Source organism: Nelumbo lutea, chromosome 7 (assembly GCF_056320005.1).
Source record: "Nelumbo lutea isolate HS-2025 chromosome 7, American lotus-T2T, whole genome shotgun sequence".
Lineage (NCBI taxonomy): Eukaryota > Viridiplantae > Streptophyta > Magnoliopsida > Proteales > Nelumbonaceae > Nelumbo > Nelumbo lutea.
This window is the reverse complement of record NC_142690.1, coordinates 31635459-31655893: the sequence shown is the minus strand read 5'-3', so window position 1 is coordinate 31655893 and position 20435 is coordinate 31635459. Positions and strand designations below refer to the sequence as shown.

The following is a 20435-nucleotide window of genomic DNA, read 5'->3' as shown; positions in this document are numbered from 1 at the left end:
ATATTATTCAATTTTAGGATAGATAATTTGATGTCACGTGGCAACATGCATGAGTAAGTCTTCAAAATGTTACCAAATGGCAATATATGGAGGGCATATGGCAATGCTAGAACACAATCAATGAAAAATCACAAGGTAATATGTGGAATATTGCATCTCACCTATGATAAAGCAAGTCATAGTTATGAAACATTTATACATGTTTTTTCTATCAAAAACATGCATGTTATTCTTGTAGTGGAACCTTCCCCTTCTATTGAGTACTCTTATCCAAAAGTGAACCCTATTGATGAGATACCAAGTGAGACTACCACTAGCATGAAAGCCACTGCTCCTAGTCTTAATGATGTGAGAGAGAGAGTTAATTCTTTGTTATAGAAAGAGAAAGTGGGATATGCCACAACCAATTGGGTGCTATTGATACCGGTTAAGGTATTTGTTCCTCCTACTAATTTTACTTGCTATGATTTTGATTTACATATTGCCTTAAGAAAACCTATGATCATGTACCCTTCATCCTATAAATAGATTTGTTTTCTTACTCTCATTTGCCTCCTAGCTATCACTATTTTGTTTCTACTTTGTCTTCCATTCCCACTCCTAGGTACTTTGAGGTTGTTTGTAATCCCAAATGGAGGGAAGCTATAGATAAGGAAATGAAAGCCTTACTGAAGGCAAATACTTTGGTGCTAGTGGATTTACCAAATGGAAAGAGCATTTGTGGGGTGCAAGTGGGTATATACTATTAAACATAAGGCTAATGGCTCTATTCAAGGCTGAGCTAGTTGTAAAATAATTCACCTAAAAGGAGGGGGTTGACTAAAAGACCTTTGCTCTAATTGCTAAGTCAAATACCATATGGATGTTAGTGTGCTACTCTCCTTAGCAGCTAATTTCTTTTGAAAATTATATCAGTTAGATGTCAAGAATGTCTTCTTGAATGGAAACATGCAAGAGCAAGTTTACATGGATCTTCCTCTAAGGTATATATGACATGGGAGGAAAGGTGTATAAACTAATGAGCGCCTCCTATATGGACTTAAACAATTTCCAAGGGCTTGGTTTAAGAGATTATGCAAAACAATCCCCAAGGACCCAGGCCCGAGCTCAACTTGAGTGCATCAAATTACAATGCGGGTTGGGCTCGGGTTGGGAAGATCGGTCTTGACCTTGGGCTCAAGCCTTAGGCCCAAATCTTAGGGTTGGGCCTGGGTTAACCACAAACCTAGCCCAACATGCCCAACTTGCACCCTAAGAATTGGAGTTCTTTTGGTTGTTTGTTAAAAAAGACAAGGAATTAAAAAAAATCAAAGATACAAAAAAATACTTTTTTTAAAAGAAAATCAAAGATACAAATAAATATTTTTTTAAAAAGAAAATCAAAGATACAAATAAATACTTTTTTTTAATTATTAAAATTTGTTTCCTTCATTTTAAGCAATAATAATTCAGACCCAAATTAAATATGAATCTGATCCAAATCCAATGTATCAAATTTCATATCAAATTTAGATCTAACATTTTGATAATTGGTTGAATGTAATTGGATCTTATCCGATTGCAGCCCTAAGTTATCTGGGTCTTGGGAAGAGCACACCATATATGATCCTAACCTTTCCATTTTTTCTAAAACTGAAGTGATATCTTTGATATATATACGCATTTACATAATTAGTTCACGTCTTAATTATATTGGAATAAATAAGCACACTTCCTTTTTTTTACCTAGATTAGTTTGAATAATTCGAAACCTATTATAATCAAAACTCATATGGACCCGGAACCAACCTGTCATACAGTGTATGCCCGTAGTTCTAATCAAATTGATGTACATAAACCATTATTAGTGAATGAATGTTTCATGTTCTATTCAATATGTTTTCTATGAATTACTCCTTAAACTAAAAACTTATGAGGCTCATGTTAGTTTAGAATGTTCTCAGCCATTGGATAAACTTTGGGAGTTTATCCTAACAAGGCTGATACTGGTGTGCTATCGGACTAGTGGAGCAGCATGCCTCAACTACTAGGGTTAGACCCCAAGCACAACCAAGGGGTGTTTAGAGAAAATACTAAACCTGGACCAATTTCTAGTTATATTGGACATTGGAGATAGATGGGCAAAACTGAAAAATTGCATTTAACCCCGGACTTGATTATAATACTGCACTAGGTATTTGACTATGTTGTTTTTTATGTACCAACTTGCTAGATCCATTAACGATCAAATACCTAGGCATGTTGGGGCAGTTTGGGAAATTATCTAAGTGGGTGATCATAGTGAAATGATCAATCCCTTTGCCAAACAAAGTGAATATCAAACTTTATACTTTTTGTGATGGAAACCAAAATTGTCAGTAGTGGATTTCAACTGTATTTGAAATTTAATTTACAAAATATATTTATATGTTATATTACTATTTAATGAAAGGTTTGCAAAAAGGTTTTAATCTTGAAATCCATCATAGTAGAGAGTGTGACATTGCATTTTGTAGTCAAGGAATAGGTCATTCCTTGTGAGTAGTGTTCTAATGATTATGGGCTGAGAAGTTAGATATAAGAGACCATTATAGGGCTAAATACTTGATGAGTTTTATCTTACATAAGTTCATTATCCTTGGGTCTTCATAGGGTGGATAGATCCAAGGACCATTTAGGTGTAAATGTTGGGCCCAAACTAAGCCCAAGATGATTAAGTTAAGGGTTCATTGCCTTGAGTAATGAATTCGGCCTAACCTTTTTTAGAGGTGGGGCCAAACCCTTATGGACTTATATAAGACCTTTGTGGGTCCCATGCTATATAGTATTTAGGCCCAAAGTAATCATGCAACACCTTGGGATGTGAACCATTAGAGAAAATGGGCCTAAGGCCCATTACTAATATGATTAGTTAAGTAATCATTGTCATGTGACTTGGGTTGAAAATGGGCATGAATCTGGGTATGGAGCACCTGTACTCTTAAGAGGATAATGCTTATCAATTAAAGATTGAGAGGCCTGATCCAAATTTGATTTGGATAAGCTCCTAATTAAATTGAGAGAGTACTCTATATAAAGGAAAAAGAGGGGAGAGTTCAATTGAACCAATTCTCCCCACTCTCTTGCTCTCTTCTCTTCTCCCTTGTCTCCTATAAATCCTAATTTGACATAGCTTTGATAATGGATGATTTTTACTAGTCTTCCATTGTGTTTTTGCAAGAAAACCACCAGGGTACATCAGGTTTACATACCATCTTTGATCCAAGCAAGTTGGAGACCGAATTTTGCTAAAACGATGTTATTGAATTGGTTTCACATACACACTATGCCATCTTCAGTGAGAGGCTGATTTTGAAACAATCAGGAGGATAAATCAAAACCCTTTAATCAGATCAATGAGATAAATATCTCTCTGACGAAATCAATGACTACTTAAAGGATAACGAGATTATATCACAACTATCTTTTCCTATTACACCACAATTAAATGGTGTATCTGAAAGAAATTGAACTTTATTAGATATGGTCCTATCATTCATCGTCCATGCAGAGTTATCCATATCCTTTTGGGGACACACACTAGAGACTATAATCTATGTTTTGAATCAGTTTCCAACCAAGTCGGTTCCAAAGACTCCATATGAGCTTTGGACTGACAAGAAACCAATTGTTAGACACTTTTAAAGTATGGGGTTATTCAACACATGTCAAAAAGGCAAGTGTAGATAAATTGGAATCCAAAACCATTCGTAGTCTATTTGTAAGCTACCCTAGGAGCTCCATTAGGTATCTCTTCTAAGACCCAAAATAACAAAATGTCTTTGTTAGTTGAAATGCCCACTTCTTAGATAAGGACTATATCTTGAAGTGGGTAGATGTCATGAAATCCAAGATGGACTCAATGAATACCAACATAGTCTGGACTCTAGTAGACACGCCCCTTTGGGTGAAAGAAATCGGTTGAAAGTGGATCTACAAGAGGAAGAAGGGCCCTGATGGAAAGGTTGTGACCTATAAAGCTCGACTTGTGGCAAATGGTTACATTCGAAAAGAAGGAGTCGGCTATGAGGAAACCTTCTCGTTCGTGGCTATGCTTAAATCCATTAGGCTACTATTGTTGATAGCCACATACTACAATTATAAAATCTGGCAAATGGAAAACAACATTTCTAAATAGAGATCTTACTGAAGATATCTATATGCAACAGCCAAAAGGCTTTGTTGGCAAGGGTCAAGAACACATGGTGTGTAAGCTCAACTATCTATATACGAATCTTAGGAGTCGCACCATCCAGCACATCACCATTCCACCGTTGTGTAACAACACTGGAGTCTTTGCTCAAGCTAAGGATTTAAGAGCCCACTCAAAGTCAAAGCACATCGAGAGGAAGTATCATATACTGTAAGAGATTGTTAGTAGAGGAGGCATCTAGATTCAAAAGGTAGCATCAGCGAAAAATGTGGTAGGCTCATTAACTAAGCCAATGACATAGAAAGTGTTTGAAGGACATGTGAATAGTATAGAATTGAGGCTAATGCCTGATTAAACCTAAGTACAAGTGGGAGTTGTTAGATAGTGTGTGCCTTTAGCTCCAATCAAATTGATGCAGATAAACCATTATTAGTAAATGAATAAAGTACATTATTGCTTCATGTTTTAATTGGTATGTTTTTTGTGAATTACTCTTTAAATTGGACACTTATAAGACTTGTATTAGTTTATAATGTTCTCAGCCATTGGATAGACTTAGGGAGTTTATCCTGACAAAGCTAACATTGGTATGACATCAAACTGATGGAGTAGCTTATCTTAGTTACTAGGGTTAGACCCCAAGCATAGTGAGTGAGTGTTTAGAAGAAACACTGAACCTGGACTAATTTCTATTTGTGCCCTAGACCCTGGAGATAGATGGGCAAAATTGAAAAATTGCACTTAACTTCAAACTTGACTATGATGTTGCATTGGGTTTTGGTAGGGGTGAACATTATTGGGTTAAAACCAAATTACCGAACTGAAAATTTCGGTTTCAATTTTTTCAATTTGATTTTTGGGTAATTCGATTTTTAGCATTTTCGGTTTTTAGTTCCGGTTTTCAGATTTAGAAATTAGGTTAACCGAAAAAACCAAATTAACTAAAATTCATTATATAATATATAATATATAATATATATAATATACAATATACAATATACCATATTTAATATATAATATGCTATATATTTATATATTAATATATTATATATAATGTATTATAATGAAATTAAATTTCATAATATATATTATAGGTTATAATATATATATATATATTATTAAATTCGGTTTTTAACCGAAAATCGAATAAAAAATTTTGTTGTAATTCGATTTTCTTTCTTTATTTTGGTTTTAAAAAATTGGTTTACTCGGTTTGGTTTTTAACTGAATGCTCACCCTTAGGTATTGGAGTAAGCTATCTTTTATATGCCAACCAATGAGATCCATCAATGGTCAAATATCTAGGCATGTTAGAGCAGTTTGGGAAATTATCTAAGTGGATGATCATAGTGATAGGATTGACTCATTCATCAAATAAAGTGAATATCAGACTTTACACTCTTTGTGATAGAAACCTAAACCGTCAACAATGGATTTCAACTATATTTAAAAAATCTGATTTGCAAAATATATTTATATGTTATATTACTATTTTATAAAAAATGTTTGCAAAAGGTTTTAATCTTAGGATCCATCTGAGCAAAGAGTGTGACACTGCATTTTGTATTTAGGGAAGAGGTCCTTCCTAGAGGTAGTGTTCTGATAATTAGGAGTCGAGAGGTTAAGTGTAAGATATCATTACAAGGTTTATTACATGATTGGCTTTATCTTACATAAGTCCATTATCCTTGAGTCTCCATAAGGTGTCTGAATGTAATGATCATTTAGGTGCAAATGTTGGGCCCAAATTGAGCTTAATGTAATTGGTCAAGGTTTTACTACCTTGAATAGTGAATTCGGCCTAACCTCTTTCAAAGGTAGGGGCTAACCCTTATGGACTTGTGTGAGACTTTTGTGGGTCCCATGCCATACAACATTCAAGCCCAAACTAGCCATGCAATACCTTGGGATGTGACTCATTAGATAAAATGGGCCTAAGGTCCATTACTAATATGATTAGTTAAGTGATCATTGTCATGTGACTTGAATTGAAAATGGGCATGGAACTGGGTATGGATCACCTATCCTCTTAAGAGGATAATGCTTATCGATCAAAGATAAAGTATTGATCCAAATTTGGATAAGTTCTTATTAGGAGAGTGATCTATATAAAGCAGAAAAAGGGGAGAGTCCAATTGAACCAATTCTCTACACTCTCTTGCTCTCTTTTCTTCTCCCTTGTCTCTTAGAAACCCTAACTCGACCTAGCTTTGATAAGGGATGATTTTTATCAATCATCCATTGTGTTTTTGCAAGAAAAAGCATCAAAGTACATCAAGTTCACATACCATCTTCGATCTAAGCAAGTTGGAGACTAAGTTTTGGTGAAATGGTGTTGATGAAAAGGCTTCACATACACACTATGCCATTTTTAGCGGGAGGCCAATTTTAGGACTAATATTTGGCGTAAACTATTACTCTAAGAGCTACACACTATGGTTTCTATATTAGGTACGATATGTTTTAATTTGAGTTTCAAATCTGGTTCAGTTCAATGCAATATCAATCCCAAAATTTCAGATTTCAAAATCACCAAAAAATTGATTCCCGAGTTGGGTTAAATTTTTTTTTAAAATTCAGCTAGCCATTATTCCTGATTCGACCATTTCAAATCTGATTTCTAACCCTTCTAACACAATCTTAGTAATAATTGAGTCATCAAGACTACAATACATATTCAATACAAATCCAAATTAGTTTAGGCAACTAAGAGCCCTAAATGGAATGGAATCAAACTGATCCAACCTCTGTGCAGTACATCAAAGTCCTTAACAATTTAGCTCTTTATAGAACTTCAAGATAGAAGAAAATCATCCTCCCTAGATTGGCCATTCAATTACAATTCAACACATTTAAAGGACAACATGCAATAGATTCCATACAGCAAAACAACAATGTTGAAAGATTGATTAGTGGTGTGACAGATGAGTTGTTTTATAATAACAACTGTTAGGGATGCAAGTCGGCCACGTCAGGCCAGGTTTATGGTCAACCCAAGCCCAACCCTAAGATTTAGGCCTAAGGCCCAAGCCCAATCCACATTATAATTTGATGTACTCAGGTTGGGCTCAAACCCAAACCGAGCTCAGGTTGATTAATGAATCTATTCTAAAATTATACATGTATGTATGAATTTATGTAAATATGTATACATATATGAATGTGTATAATTAGGCCGGGTTCAAGCTGCCAAAGGACTAGGCCCAAACCCACACCAAAAAATTAAAAAAAAAAAGCTCAAATTCTTGGGCTTGAGCCCAGCCTAAAGAACAAAAAATCCAAGCCCAGCCTTTATGAAATTACGGGGTGGATCAGTTCAGGCTTGGGTTGGGCCCGCCCAAGTTGCACCCTTACCAACTATGGACCCCCAAATTATTTTTTTGTTGTCCCTCCCAGCTTCAGCTTTCTAATTCATGAATCAATTGCCTCACGGATGGTCCTAAATGGAGCTTAGCCAATTTACATATGTGCCCCACAAACACCCCACAGAATATTCCAACCGTGTATTGGGAACATCTCCCACTAACAACTTAGGGAGATATTCCCAATCCACGCTGAGATGTGTACGTGGGGCGTTCGTGGGGTGCCCACTGAGGGATGTGATCTCGACATCCAAATTACACCTCTATGTTAAAATCCTTAAAAAAAGGTACAAACTATTTAACTCATAAATAAATTTTGTCAAAAACCCTTCCAAGTTCCAATAAACCCTCCTTCAAGGGCTAAAGAATGAACCATTTTATCAAATCTTCCGAGCAAAATTTCAATACACATTTGTGATGAATTTATAAATACCAGCTTCCCTAAAATAGTAAGTGTATAACTTTGATAAACTCAAAAGTCCCATCACCCTTCACATCTCATCAAAATGATTTGCTTGATAATAAATTATAATTATTCCATGTATTCCCCACCAGAGGATGTATATACATAGTTAGATGAAAAAGGCCCCTCCCTAACCACTTGGTGACTAGGTTGGATATGTTCACAATTGCAGACATGCAATATGGCTCAGCTCCAATGGTTCAGTATTGCATAAATTTCATACAATAGATGTCTTTGGCCCAGTAGCATATTCCAAATGTCATCTTCTTGGTTTTGTTTCCGCTGCTTGGCTCTGTGGTGTTGTTTGAGCTCCAGCACCAAGAGCAACTGCAGCAGATTCTACATGTGTAAGGAGATAGTCATAGATCTTCTTCCTCAGCCTATCAATCGTCTCAGATGGAATGCAGGGTCCATCTTCTTCTTCATCCTTAGTAGATCCAATCTCCTCTAACCAGTCATTTACACTTTTGAGCTGAGACAACATACTTGCTATTTGACTATTATCTCTGAGGGCTGAATTATCCATATCAGCATCCAAGAACCTCTCGATGAAACCCAAGAACCAGTCCTGAGACTCCGTCTTTAATGTTTGTGCCAAATCAACAGCTTCATCAAGGCCGTTTCCTTGGATCCACTCGGGTGGTGGTGTAGTCTGTGTCTTGTGACCTACATTTAGCCCATCCCCAGCACGGCGGAGTACTCCTGATGTAAGAAGTTTAGAACCAACTAATGGGCGAGTTTTGCTTTGAGCCTTTATTGATGTATTCTTGGTTGAGTTCTCTAGGACTAGCATGGTATGGTTGCTAGCAGTAGTCCGTTGACTTTGAGCGGGAGTTGAAGTCAAGCTCAAGGTGGAAACTGGTTGTTTGTTAAATACTGTAAAGGATGATAAGTCAGTGGCTAATGCACTGTGGACCCATGAAGTTGCATGTTTACGCCTCTCCAATGAGATCTTCAGAGCTGCTTCTGATGGTTCATCTTCACCATCTGTTGATGACCCTACTGAGACTGTCTTTGATAGGGAGTCAGCCACAAGACGAGCCCTGTTCAAGCTTGCATGGAGACTCAGGAACTGCTCAACTGTAGGTTGTGGGTTATCCTCCTTGGCAGATGTACTTAACTCAGCATATGTGCTGCAAAAGAGAGAGAAAGATCAGATATCAAAGAAGTGAGTTCAAGGAGATAACAAAACATACCAATATCTTACATGCAAAATCTATACCAGTCGAACCAGTAAATTTGCATGAGTTCAATGAATATGATCATCAAACATTGAGAATCAAAGACTAAGAGAGTATCTATGTCTTGCTGGTATAGGTTGCATTTCCAACTAGAGGATTATTATCCAGTTCATAGGCCAGCCATAATAGAAGGCTAGTTCATTTCCTGGACTTCATTCAACCTACAGCTTCTTAAATGGATTTTGGCTTCTCTATCTTTCTCCAAGAACCTGAAGGTTACTAACTTCAACATCAATGGGCAAAAGAATTGAACATTACCAAATTAAGTTGAAATCACTCCCTTGACTGGCCACTCTGCTTCCCAATTCCTATTGGAACCCTAAAGGTTCTACATTTTTAAAAGCGACATTTTTGGCCAAAAAGGGCATTCGATTGATGACTAAATGTTCCAACCTCTTAAAGTACATGAATCAGAAAGCACCAGAAAACTTTGCCAGCACATTTCTCGTCCATCCCTACTTCAGAAAATTGAAAATTCAAAAGAAAGAAAAAATAACAACCTCATAACTGAAAGATGCCGAATCTAGCCTTCTAAGGATTAGGTTGTCAAGGCCACAGTTATCATAATCAAAACTTAAGCAATTGAGCTCACCCTAAAAACATGGACAGAGGTATTCTAAGGAAGCCAAAGAAGCACTTATTTAATTATGCAACCCTAATATAACAGTTCTGTATTAGATCTTTAATTCCACTCTCCCTTAAAAGAAACCAGGTTCTCCTTTTTGTCATCATCTCAATAGAGATGGATTGATCTAGGAAAGCCATTGAATTTGAATAATGATGAACTATAAAGAATTACCCATCAGTTCACTACAAAAGTTTTTCCACTAATATCTAGACATGGTATCAGATCTAATGGACATGTTTGTCCATGTCTTGGCCATTCAAGTCTTCCTTCAACATTAATGATACAGTTGCCTACTACCCTTTATTGGAGATCCCATCAAATGCTACATATGAATACATCACATTAATATTCTTAAAATTTAGACTTAGCTAATGATTCTAAACAAGGTGTTTAATGTTAAAGGCTTGTGTACTATTACGTATATCTTGGGAATAGAAGTAACTGAATAGAGATGCCTCATTCCAAGTATGATATATTCATTTCCAGATAGAGTACACCATGGAACTAACAAGTTGGAAGAAAAGCCCATATTGAATCAAATCATACATAATAGAGATATCTATGGATGATATTGATCTGCTTTATGACATCATAATTTGTCAAACTGTTTGGGACTAGATTATCTAACTGTCACTCATCTAGATATACTGCACAAACAGCAATTTCTGCTTCAACTAGACTTGGAATAGTGATCCTCAACAAAGCACAATATCTATACTATATATAAAGTGTGAATGCAGTGTGAAACCTTTTTGGGACTAAAATTACCCTCTATTTCTTTGTTTGAGAAAGGGTATAAAAGTCATTTTATTATAGCTTTAATGCCAGCTTTAATGGCTATTAAAATGGCCATATTTGTGTATTTAATCCATCTCTAATTGTAAGAGTTGAAAAATGTAACTTCAATTATTACTTTCCACCTCATCTAATCCCCTCTCATTGAGTCTTATACTCAAGGTATTAAATCCCATTTCCTCTTATTAGATCTTATATTTTTAAGTTATTTTTCACAAACAAATGCTACTAATTAGATCTATGTCAATATCTTTAACAATATAAACCCATATATTTTAAAACTTACTCAAAAGCAAAACCATTCTTTATCCAAGTGGTGGCTAAGCAATTCAACCATCCGAAGCAAATTAATCAACCTATGAAATCATTGTTAGGTAATAAAATTTTTAAAAAATAGAAATAAATATAGAAAATTACAAAAATGTAGGAAAAATTAGACACATTTATGATATTTTATTAATCAAATTAAAAAATAAGTGTAGTAAACAAGAATTATTTTTATTGATAATGAAAATGAAATACATAATTTAGAATTGACCAAAAATGAAATACAAAATAACTTTTGGGTTAAATGTGTTAACCCTTAATGCCATAAATAAATAATAAAATTTAATAAAATATAAAAACACATAAATGAAAAAAAAAATACACAAATTTTGCAAAAAGAAACATTCAGGAACATGTATAATATCATGTATTTATCATAATAAACAAAAAGTAAGTGTGACATATCAAAATTATTTTTACACACAAAAATACAAAAACTTATAGAAAATTCGAACACATCTATAATTCTATATTTACACTACTATTAAAAATATGCATAAGATTGTGGAATTTTCTTTTGACTAAAATCAAGGTTTTAAAAACTGACCCAAAAACGGAACCACTTTGGCTTTCAGTTTTTGGGTCAGCAGTTCAACCGTCTAGTTTGAGCGGGTCAAACCAGTAAAATGTAAAATATAATCTGACGTTAGATTAGGATTAGGTTAAAGTCCACCATATATATACATTATTATGAGAGGGGAGTGTGAGACTTTGAGAAGGAGGCAGTTGGTTAAAGCTGAGAAGTGAGAAAAAAGAAAGAGAAGAAGTAAAAGAAGAAGAAGAAGAAGAAGAAGAAGAAGAAGAAGAAGGAAGCGCCACCGAAGGTGGTTGTCACCATGTACACTGATTGTTGTACCGTTTTCCTTGAGAAGAAGAAAAAGAATAAGAAGGAATCACCACCGACGGTTATCTCCATGTTCATCATCACTGTCACTACAACACTATCTGCCCTCTTCTTACATCTCTCCAAATCTCTCTCAAATCCCAGATCGTTTCCTTTATAAAAAAATAAAAAATACATAAAGTAAATAGAAAATTTTGGATATATTATTACCATAATTACCATCATCTAAAATTGTCACGTGCAAAACACATGCATACTTACTAATAGCTTCTAAAAGAAAAGTTACTTCACTAAAAGAAGACTTAATTACACAAGTGTATATAGACTATGAAGTAGAAATTTTTCCCACGTCCTTTCGTTAAAACACCTAACCTATTTCTTCAAACTGGAATAGAAACTCTTTTAAAAACTACCTAACTTAAAATAAGCTCAACTTAAACCTTACACTATTAAATAACAACTTGACTTATTCAACTCTAACCAGGACTTCTTTGGACTAGGAATATATACACTTCAACTAGGACTATGATGTTGCTTTTTGGTTCATGCAAGTTTCAGATATTAATTAATAAATGGGTGTCAGCTAAAAGTTGGAGATTTCAAACAACATAATGGCCTAGGTTTAAAAGGGGCATGATCAACATAGTAACTTATAGTTAATCTTTCTCCTTACATATGTACATGGGAAATGTTCTATCACTTTGTGCATCACTCTGTACTACCAAACCTTAGAGTACAAGTGCTAACACATACAAACACACACATATATAACAAGCTTACATTGTATTATCTTTTATTTCAATGAGCTAGCCTTTTCTTTAGATTTATCCATTTGGAGTGCCCAAACTTTGTTGAAAAAAATATTACCCTCTGTATTTAAATATTTTGCTTTAATATCTTGTCTTTAAGTCAAACTAGAGAAGAGCTCAACAACCCATCAACCAATAACCAATGCCTTATACCAACCATTTTGGGTCAGATAGATGAATCATCACATTCCACCACCCCACTCCATTTGTTTTTAATCATCCCCTAGTTGATTTAGGGGCTCCAAGTTGGACCAAATCAGCCTTCCTTGATAATGCAGTCCTTAATATTTTCTGTACATTAAAAAGGTGAAAGATGACAGAAGAGAGGAAGACAAAAGAAACAAAAACAAGCAAAAAAGCAGAGTTTTGTCTGTGACCTTGCCCCCTTTCTTTCCAAATTTTATCTGAATGTAAAACATCAAAACTCCCCCTTGCCCACAAAAAGCTACAACCGAAAAAAAAAAAAAAACAAATATCATCACCTAAGTGTCTCTAAAATTTTGTGCTTTTTAGCTTCATTGTTTATCTATTATTTTGCTTGACAGAAGTTATACTTAAATTCAACCTCTACCATGATGTGGGGAACAAAACAAAATTGCTGACCCCCAAAAAATACTGGAACCATGCAAACATAACGCTGATCAATTAGGCTGGGACCAACGCAAACAAAAAATTGATGCTCAACAGAAGTTATACTAAATGTACAAAGTTTAGGCTCAACAGAGCAGAGCCAAAGACCAAAAAAACCACTATTCTAAGGAAAATGGCTGGGACGAACCCACAAAAAGCCCACTGAACCAAAAACAAACCTCATAAAATAAAAACCAAAAAACACCCAAGAAAAGGCCCGGACCAACATCCACAGTCACCTCCCAAAAACATTGGTTACCAAACTTCACAATCCACTCAACAACCCTTAAATCAAGAGGTTCCCTCCCCTGCCTCCTCTCCCCCTTCCTCAAGTGCTACCAGCACTTTATGAGATTTCATTAGTGCATCATCAAAGAAGTCAGCCAACTTTCTCCACTTTTTGACAACCTGGGAGACGATCCAAACTGTCAAAAGACCACTCTGGTTCATCACAACTCATGGAATCTTAATCCACCCCCTGTCCCAACTCATTCTTCAAAGACTTTGCACATTCTTCTTGGTCCATCAGTTCTCTAGATCTTAGCCACTCTCTCATATTATCTTCCCCAACCTCATCCAAAATTCCACACGGTCAATGGAGTTGCTATCATTGCACCCATTCCCATTAAGAGATGATCATCCTTGTATTAATGTTTGAGATCAGCTACATAATATTGCTATTTGTCACCTTATTCTGATTGGCATGCATTATCTATTGACCAATGTTGCATGTTCATAGATATAGGAGTCAGAATCTGATGTGTGTTCAAGAGTCTGACTTGGCAAGATGAAAAAACACGGACATGCAGACATGGCCATGGAAAATTATAAACTATTAAAATAGATCATATATTTTTCAATTCCAACATTATATACCAGAAAAAGGGGGTCTATTATGTTGCCTTTGTTACCAAGAAACACTTAATATGAAAAATGCCACTCATCTTGTACATTAGCCCAACACAGACATGACATCCATTTAGGAGAGTCCATGAAGCATTGTTATTTACATATGCAACCTCAAATCACCAGAAACAGATGAGAAATAGATTGGATTGAGAAAAAAGGAATTATAGCCTGATAATAAAGCACTCTTAATGTGTTATCAGTTCCATCCCAGCTGCATGAGTTGGGGCAGGATTGAGTGGCTACTATTCCATAATGGGCCCTAGTTATCGTATGGAACTGTGAGGGTTGAGAAGTGAGCTAAGTCCCTGTCGAATCCCCACCACAAGGGAGAGATTTAGGAAACTCCCCAGTTATCCTATGGGTGTAGTGTGTGGAAAGGCATTTCAAAAGACTTCAGTACCTTCTGCAAAGGATTAAATTTCAAGTTGGGAGATGATAGGAAGGTGTGGTGAAATGGCATTAAATTTAAAAGACAGGTTTCTGACCTTGTTTAGTATGGATGAAAACAAATTGGCTTGGGTGGTTGAGTCCTAGGAGGTGACTGGAAACATAATCATTTGGAATCCTTCATTTAGAAGGGGTTTCAATGACTGAGAGCTCAATATGGTGGCTGATCTCTTAACTTTACCACAAAACCAGCAATTAAACTTGCACTCTCAAGACTCAAGATGTTAGAAGTGGGCACCTTCAGGGGATTTTTCAGTTAAATCCTTTTACAAAGGTCTAGTAGGAGACCCAATGGATCATTTCCCTAGCTCGGCCATTTGGGGATCCACTGCACCTTCAAAAGTGAAATTTTCACTTGGGTGACAATTCTGGAGAAGTGCTTGACTAAACAATAGAAAGAGGTCCGATGATGTATTTTCTTTGTTTATTATATAATATTGATTGATAAGATTAAAGATAGTAAAATGTAGAGCTAAAACAATGGAAAGATGTTTTAGAATCAAAAGGTTTAAAGATAAATTGGATTAAGACAAAATACATGTGTATTGCAATTTTAGTAAAAACAGCAGTAACAATGGTGGTGCAATTAAGATTGATGATCAGGAGATAGAGCTACATGGCTTAGAAGAATCCAATGCGGGAAAAAAACCTTTGCCAGAATCCTATGTTGTCCACAAGTGCAACATCAACCACGACTAGAAGAATATGATCTGAATAAACACCAAAGCCATGGTGAAAAACTCATACAATTGCCCTGTGCTTCTTTCCATCAGGATCTTTTAGGCCAAGCAGATTGCAATTTATGATTAATCGTTTAGTCCTGCAAGGTTTATACTATTGATATAGTGCTATCACTTGGCGCAATTGTAGAATGTCAGGCTAACAAGCATGAATATTCAGGTTTGAGTCTGAGAATGGCCACCTTGTGCAAAATTTAAATAACAACAATAATAATAAATCCAAAGGTTAGGTAATGACCCTTTACATACATAGCTTCATGCATGATGCCTCTGAAGGTTCTCCTCAAGTTTCAGTCAATATTAACATTGAATTATCCTACCAGAGGCCCCATCTAGTATTTAGTATTTACAAATATACGTGCAATACAAGCAACTCCTTTAATTTGACCAGAGAACAATCACATCTGTGCTGATTTTAACTTTGTCAGTGATCCACAAGAATTTAATGCTACAATTTTGTTAAGTCAAGAACAGGGTATAGCACAAAGGTGACGGTTGCTTGCCCCTTTCCAAAGACAAAATGAAGTAAAGAAATGCAAAGGGAGAAATGAAATAATTATAATAAAAACAACCACACTTCAACATCCAAAGACTCAAAATCTGACAGAAATTATCAACTAAACAAGATTGCAGAACTGAAAGGTGGAAAAAATACTGAATGCTCATCAAGAAATTACAAATTAGTATAAACTGGACAAAAAGTTTGGCTAAATATCCAAGATCATGAAGTACTGAACAGTTACCAGGAAGCATAAGTTCTGTAGAATTAGCCTGGTACTTACCTCAAGCATCTAATTAAGCTTTCTGCAGCAGAAGCTTCTTGCATGGCCTCAATAGCTGCCATTTGTGCAGCATCTCTGTACTTCAGAACTTCCTGAAAAATAAAATAAAATGAAAAATGAAAAAGCAGAATTTTGAAAAAAGAAAGGAAAGTTCAGGATCCTAGTCTTGTCAGAACCATGTGAGAATTTTCTAGAAATGTAATGCACCAGTAAATGCCATGGTTAAACCTTAGTCATCAAATAATAAATTGTCCATCAATCCGGACAGACCAACCAGAATATCCATATCAAGAATGAGGGCACATGTCCAAATTAACGCAAATCAATGATTTTTTATCATCCAATGAAAAAAAACCTGAAGTTCATTAACTAATTTCAAATCAAGCTACTAGTCTACTACTCCACTGATATTATAACTAAAAAGGCCAACCCAATGTCATTCTCAGCTAACTGATAAGGTGTCACCCATATGAATGGTTTTGTTTTCTAAAACAAAAACAACTGCTATGTCAGCAAAAGGAATAATTTTTGCTAATGTGGCAGTTGTTTTTCCTTTAGAAAACAAAACCACTCACATTGATGAACACCCCGTGAATTTATGAATTCAAAGGGTACATACCATACTCAAAAATAAGACAGTCAAGATATAAGATACATCAATTGATTGAGTAGCTAAAAGCAATAGCTGACCATGCCACTTGGGTAAGTGGCATGAGTTTCATGCAGGACCTCATCCATGAAAGGTAAAAGCTTTAAAAACAAATAATGGAGCTTATAAGCAAAGATGATTTAACAGGTAGTAGGCTTCCTACACATACAAATTTTCGGCAGAGACAACACAAGAAAATGTTGCAGGGATTAATACCTTTCCAAGCTTTGCAAGAGAAGAAGGAAGTGAGGCCCAAGAAACACTACCATCTGTCAGTCTTCTATTATTGAGAGAAACCTTGACCAAGTTTCCTGGGAATTTATTACTGGAAACTTCACTTGATGTTTTCTTTCCAATAGAAGCGCTTTGCTTATTTGACTTATCAGGATCACCTATAGTCCCATTTGCTGTTATTTTCTTTGCAAGCGTCTGAACCTTATTGTCCTCTTTAGACAACAATTTATCACTTGTTGATGATTTTATTCGAGGAATCTGTTATGCAAAAAGAATTAAGACTGTTAGAAGATAACCAAATATAATCTGCTCACTGGACCAAAAATATATAAAAAAATAGAATAACAACCTTCTCTGTTTTTTTTTTTTTTTTTTGATAAAACCAGGTCCAGGAGGGGCTACACAAGACAGGGGGTTAGCACGTCCCCACATATCACTAGAACAAATAAAAGCTAAAGGCCAGACTAACAACCTTCTCTTCAAAAGAAAGGAGGAAAACAACAAACTGAAAGAAGTTAGATATCCAACAAAGAACATCTACTAAAGAATTCACATATGGTTTATCAGAAAATTCACAAAAAGATAAGAGAAGAAGAAGAAAAAATTTGTTAATATGATCCTTGACTGCAGGGTTTAACTCACCAGCAATAGTCGGCATAACTTTTATTTTAAGTAGAAAATCCACATAACATCTCATCTCCACAAATCCCAGTGGATGAACAAAACATTGGGAAAATATAAGCAAACAAAGACAACGGAAATCAATATAACACCCATGACAGTTAATGGGGACAAAAAAATTTGTGCCTTAATTAAGCATAAATTTAAAAAAAGAAAAAAAAGCAAAGTACAAAATTTTCATATAGCACAGAAGTATAATAACCAGAGAAAGCAGCACACCAACAGCTCAAGGAAAAGTTGTTTCAGACCAAGAATGCAAAAGAAAAGAAACAAACTTCAGAGAGAAAATAGAACTTACAGAAGTGCTCCGAGGTTCAGATTTCAAATCATGCTTGGCAGTCTTTGAGGTTGAATTCTCCCTACTTTTCACCTCCACACTCCCTTCCCAGCTCCTTCTCAAAGCCCTGGTTCCCACTCCAATACCCTGAACCAGATTACCAATGGAATTCTCCACAGGCAACTTCTTCGTTGACGTACTTGCTCTAAGAACAGAAGCTGCCTTGTCCGCCAATCCCAATCCCGTAGTTGGTTTATCCAATCCTTTGATCTTTGCTTGCTTCCTGACCCCATTTGCAAACTTCTCAAATGAAGTAGGCAATGAGTAGCAACTCGTTGGAGATGAAGGGATTGACCGCGAATTGGAAGATTTCGAAGGCGTCACAGAATCCTTCTTCTCAACTAAATTCAAAGCAGGCCTTGATAACAGAGACCTTGATCTATTGAAAGTTGCGGTCTTCTTGTCCGACTCTGCAACCTTTGCAGCTCCATTTTGTTTCTCCGACTTGATCTTGTCTTTCTCCCGACTTGTGTTATTGTTCAAGGTCTGAGAAGGTGTTTTGCATTTCTCTTTATCCAGAACTTGGTTGTTGTTCGAGACCTTGGATTGTGTCTTGATTTTCTCTAATGGGTTTGATCCCGAAGAATTGAGGAAGCAGAGTGAGTGTTTTGCAACAAGATCTTCAGGGTTTCCAATGCAGGCATGGCGACCAGGTACAGGCCTCACTCCACGGAGGATTGGAACAGGGGAAGCAGCCTCAAGCCGCTCAACATGGATGAACTGACCCAGTTGAAGTTTATCACTGAGGATGAGATCGTCGTGCTCGTCAGGGAGGGAGACATAGGTGGCATGAGAGGAGTCTGAGACCTTGAGGTAGAATCCTTGGTTTGGGAAGAGCTCTCCACCTGCAAGTGCAGGGACAATGCTTACAACCTGCAGCAATGAAGACCGGTGCTCACCAGCAACTTTCACATCTGTATTCATATGTTGTAGAAGCTTCAGGAGGACACCAGGGACCAATGTCGTCATTATTTAGACCTCCAAAACGCATTACTCTGCAAACCAAGTAGGAGAAATTCAAGCTATTGGACCGATTTCAGGTGAAAGGATCCAAATTTTTGCCTTTTGATCGATAACTCTGTTGGTGGGAGCCCCCACACACTGAAATAATGAATACCTTGTAAACCCAAGTATGAAGGTTTGACTTTTTTGGGACCTGATCAATGGAATTCTCAGAACTCGGATCTTGCAGAGGAGATTCAAAGCAAAAACTTATTCTCAGTACCCATCCAAAAGTTCATGCTTTTGAATCTTGACAGGTTGCACATAAGAGGGCACCACACTCCAAATTCAAATGGTGAAAACTATATCCCAGTGCCTTTCTTTCTGGATTACAGAGAGAGACAAATATATTTTCAATCAAAAAACCGAGATAGAAAAGCTCGAACACTTGACTTATTTCTAAACAATGATTAGAACTAGGTGATCCCCTAAACAACCCGATCGAAAAAGTTGTAACTTTCGAGCATTTAAGGATTATACAGATTGGAAAAGCGACATATACCCGCCAAACCCAGATCGAAAAAACAAGTTTTTGGACTTTGATATGGATTCAGATAGAGGAAACGCACTGCTCTGAAGTATCCAAACGGAAAAGCTCCTCTTTCCGGATCTTTTTTTATGGGTTACACAGCTAACACGCTTCTTCCGTAACCGTAAGACAGAAATGAGATAGTAAGACTTTTCTTTTGTTATGGCATGGATCACAAGAGTAACCCTGAATCATAAACAGAGAAAACGCATTAGTCTCCAAAACCCAGATGGGAAAAGACAGCTTTTTTTCGGATTTTTGGAGGATAAGACCCTCGAGTGGTCTCTGAACATGAGAGATGATGAAGTGGCAGAGAAGTGAGAAGAGAAAAGACGAACTATAATTGCTGTAAGACTTATTATTGCATGATTGATTGATACAGAACAAGAGATGTAACAGAATCTAATACAAACCCACACACCCAAATGGAATCTCTCTCCCCCTCCCTCTCCCTCTCGCCGGCTTTTTAAAGGAAATATAGAAGAAGAGTTTAGGAGCAATCAGCCAACAAAATACCTTACCGATTAGTCGATTACAGGAAGAGTTGAGAATGTCTTTACGGTGAATAATCTGTGTTTTAGAGCTGTTAGGTTTCTGTTACCCTGTTTTTTAATGTAAATTTTTTAAAAATAATTCTTCATACGGTGGAGATTTTTTTTCATTTTTTATTATTTAATTGCATGTGGAGGGTGATGGCCGATGGGGTGTCGGTTACCTGAAGCGGTTCTAGACTCCACTGCCCGGAAGTAAGATCCCGGTGACCAGACTCAGATTCCGGCAGTCTTTATGTGGTTGATCTCGTAGAGCATTACAAGCAAAGATGTATTTGAAAATGACGTCTGAGAAAAGCATTTT

General features: G+C 36.2%; 1 protein-coding gene across 5 annotated transcripts; it reads right to left on the bottom strand.

The window, feature by feature from the left end:
- Positions 1-8029: 8029 nt before the first annotated feature.
- LOC148845983 (protein CORTICAL MICROTUBULE DISORDERING 2-like) lies at positions 8030-20174 on the bottom strand. Of its 5 annotated transcripts, XM_088952877.1 has the most exons (6): positions 20097-20174; positions 19554-19766; positions 18011-19375; positions 17014-17289; positions 16149-16240; positions 8030-9129 (listed from the first exon to the last, which is right to left on the bottom strand). In XM_088952877.1, the coding sequence occupies exons 3-6, from the start codon at positions 19016-19018 to the stop codon at positions 8256-8258; spliced, it is 2250 nt and encodes a 749-aa protein (XP_088809003.1). In that variant the 5' UTR covers positions 19019-19375; positions 19554-19766; positions 20097-20174; the 3' UTR covers positions 8030-8255. The 5 variants fall into 5 exon arrangements, with proteins under 5 accessions (XP_088809003.1, XP_088808999.1, XP_088809000.1 ...); XM_088952873.1 differs by having other exon boundaries at positions 18011-19766; XM_088952874.1 differs by having other exon boundaries at positions 18011-19766; positions 20102-20150.
- Between the last annotated feature and the right edge of the window lie 261 nt (positions 20175-20435).

What these genes read in the sequence shown, in the direction of transcription:
- LOC148845983 (XM_088952873.1), bottom strand. Translation starts at nt 19,018, where the DNA reads ATGACGACATTGGTCCCTGGTGTCCTCCTGAAGCTTCTACAACATATG. An exon ending in CTCTTGCAAAGCTTGGAAAG is followed by an intron (nt 16,241 to 17,013) that starts GTATTAATCCCT and finishes TTTATTTTTCAG; the next exon opens with GAAGTTCTGAAGTACAGAGA. An exon ending in AGCTTAATTAGATGCTTGAG is followed by an intron (nt 9,130 to 16,148) that starts GTAAGTACCAGG and finishes TCTCTTTTGCAG; the next exon opens with CACATATGCTGAGTTAAGTA.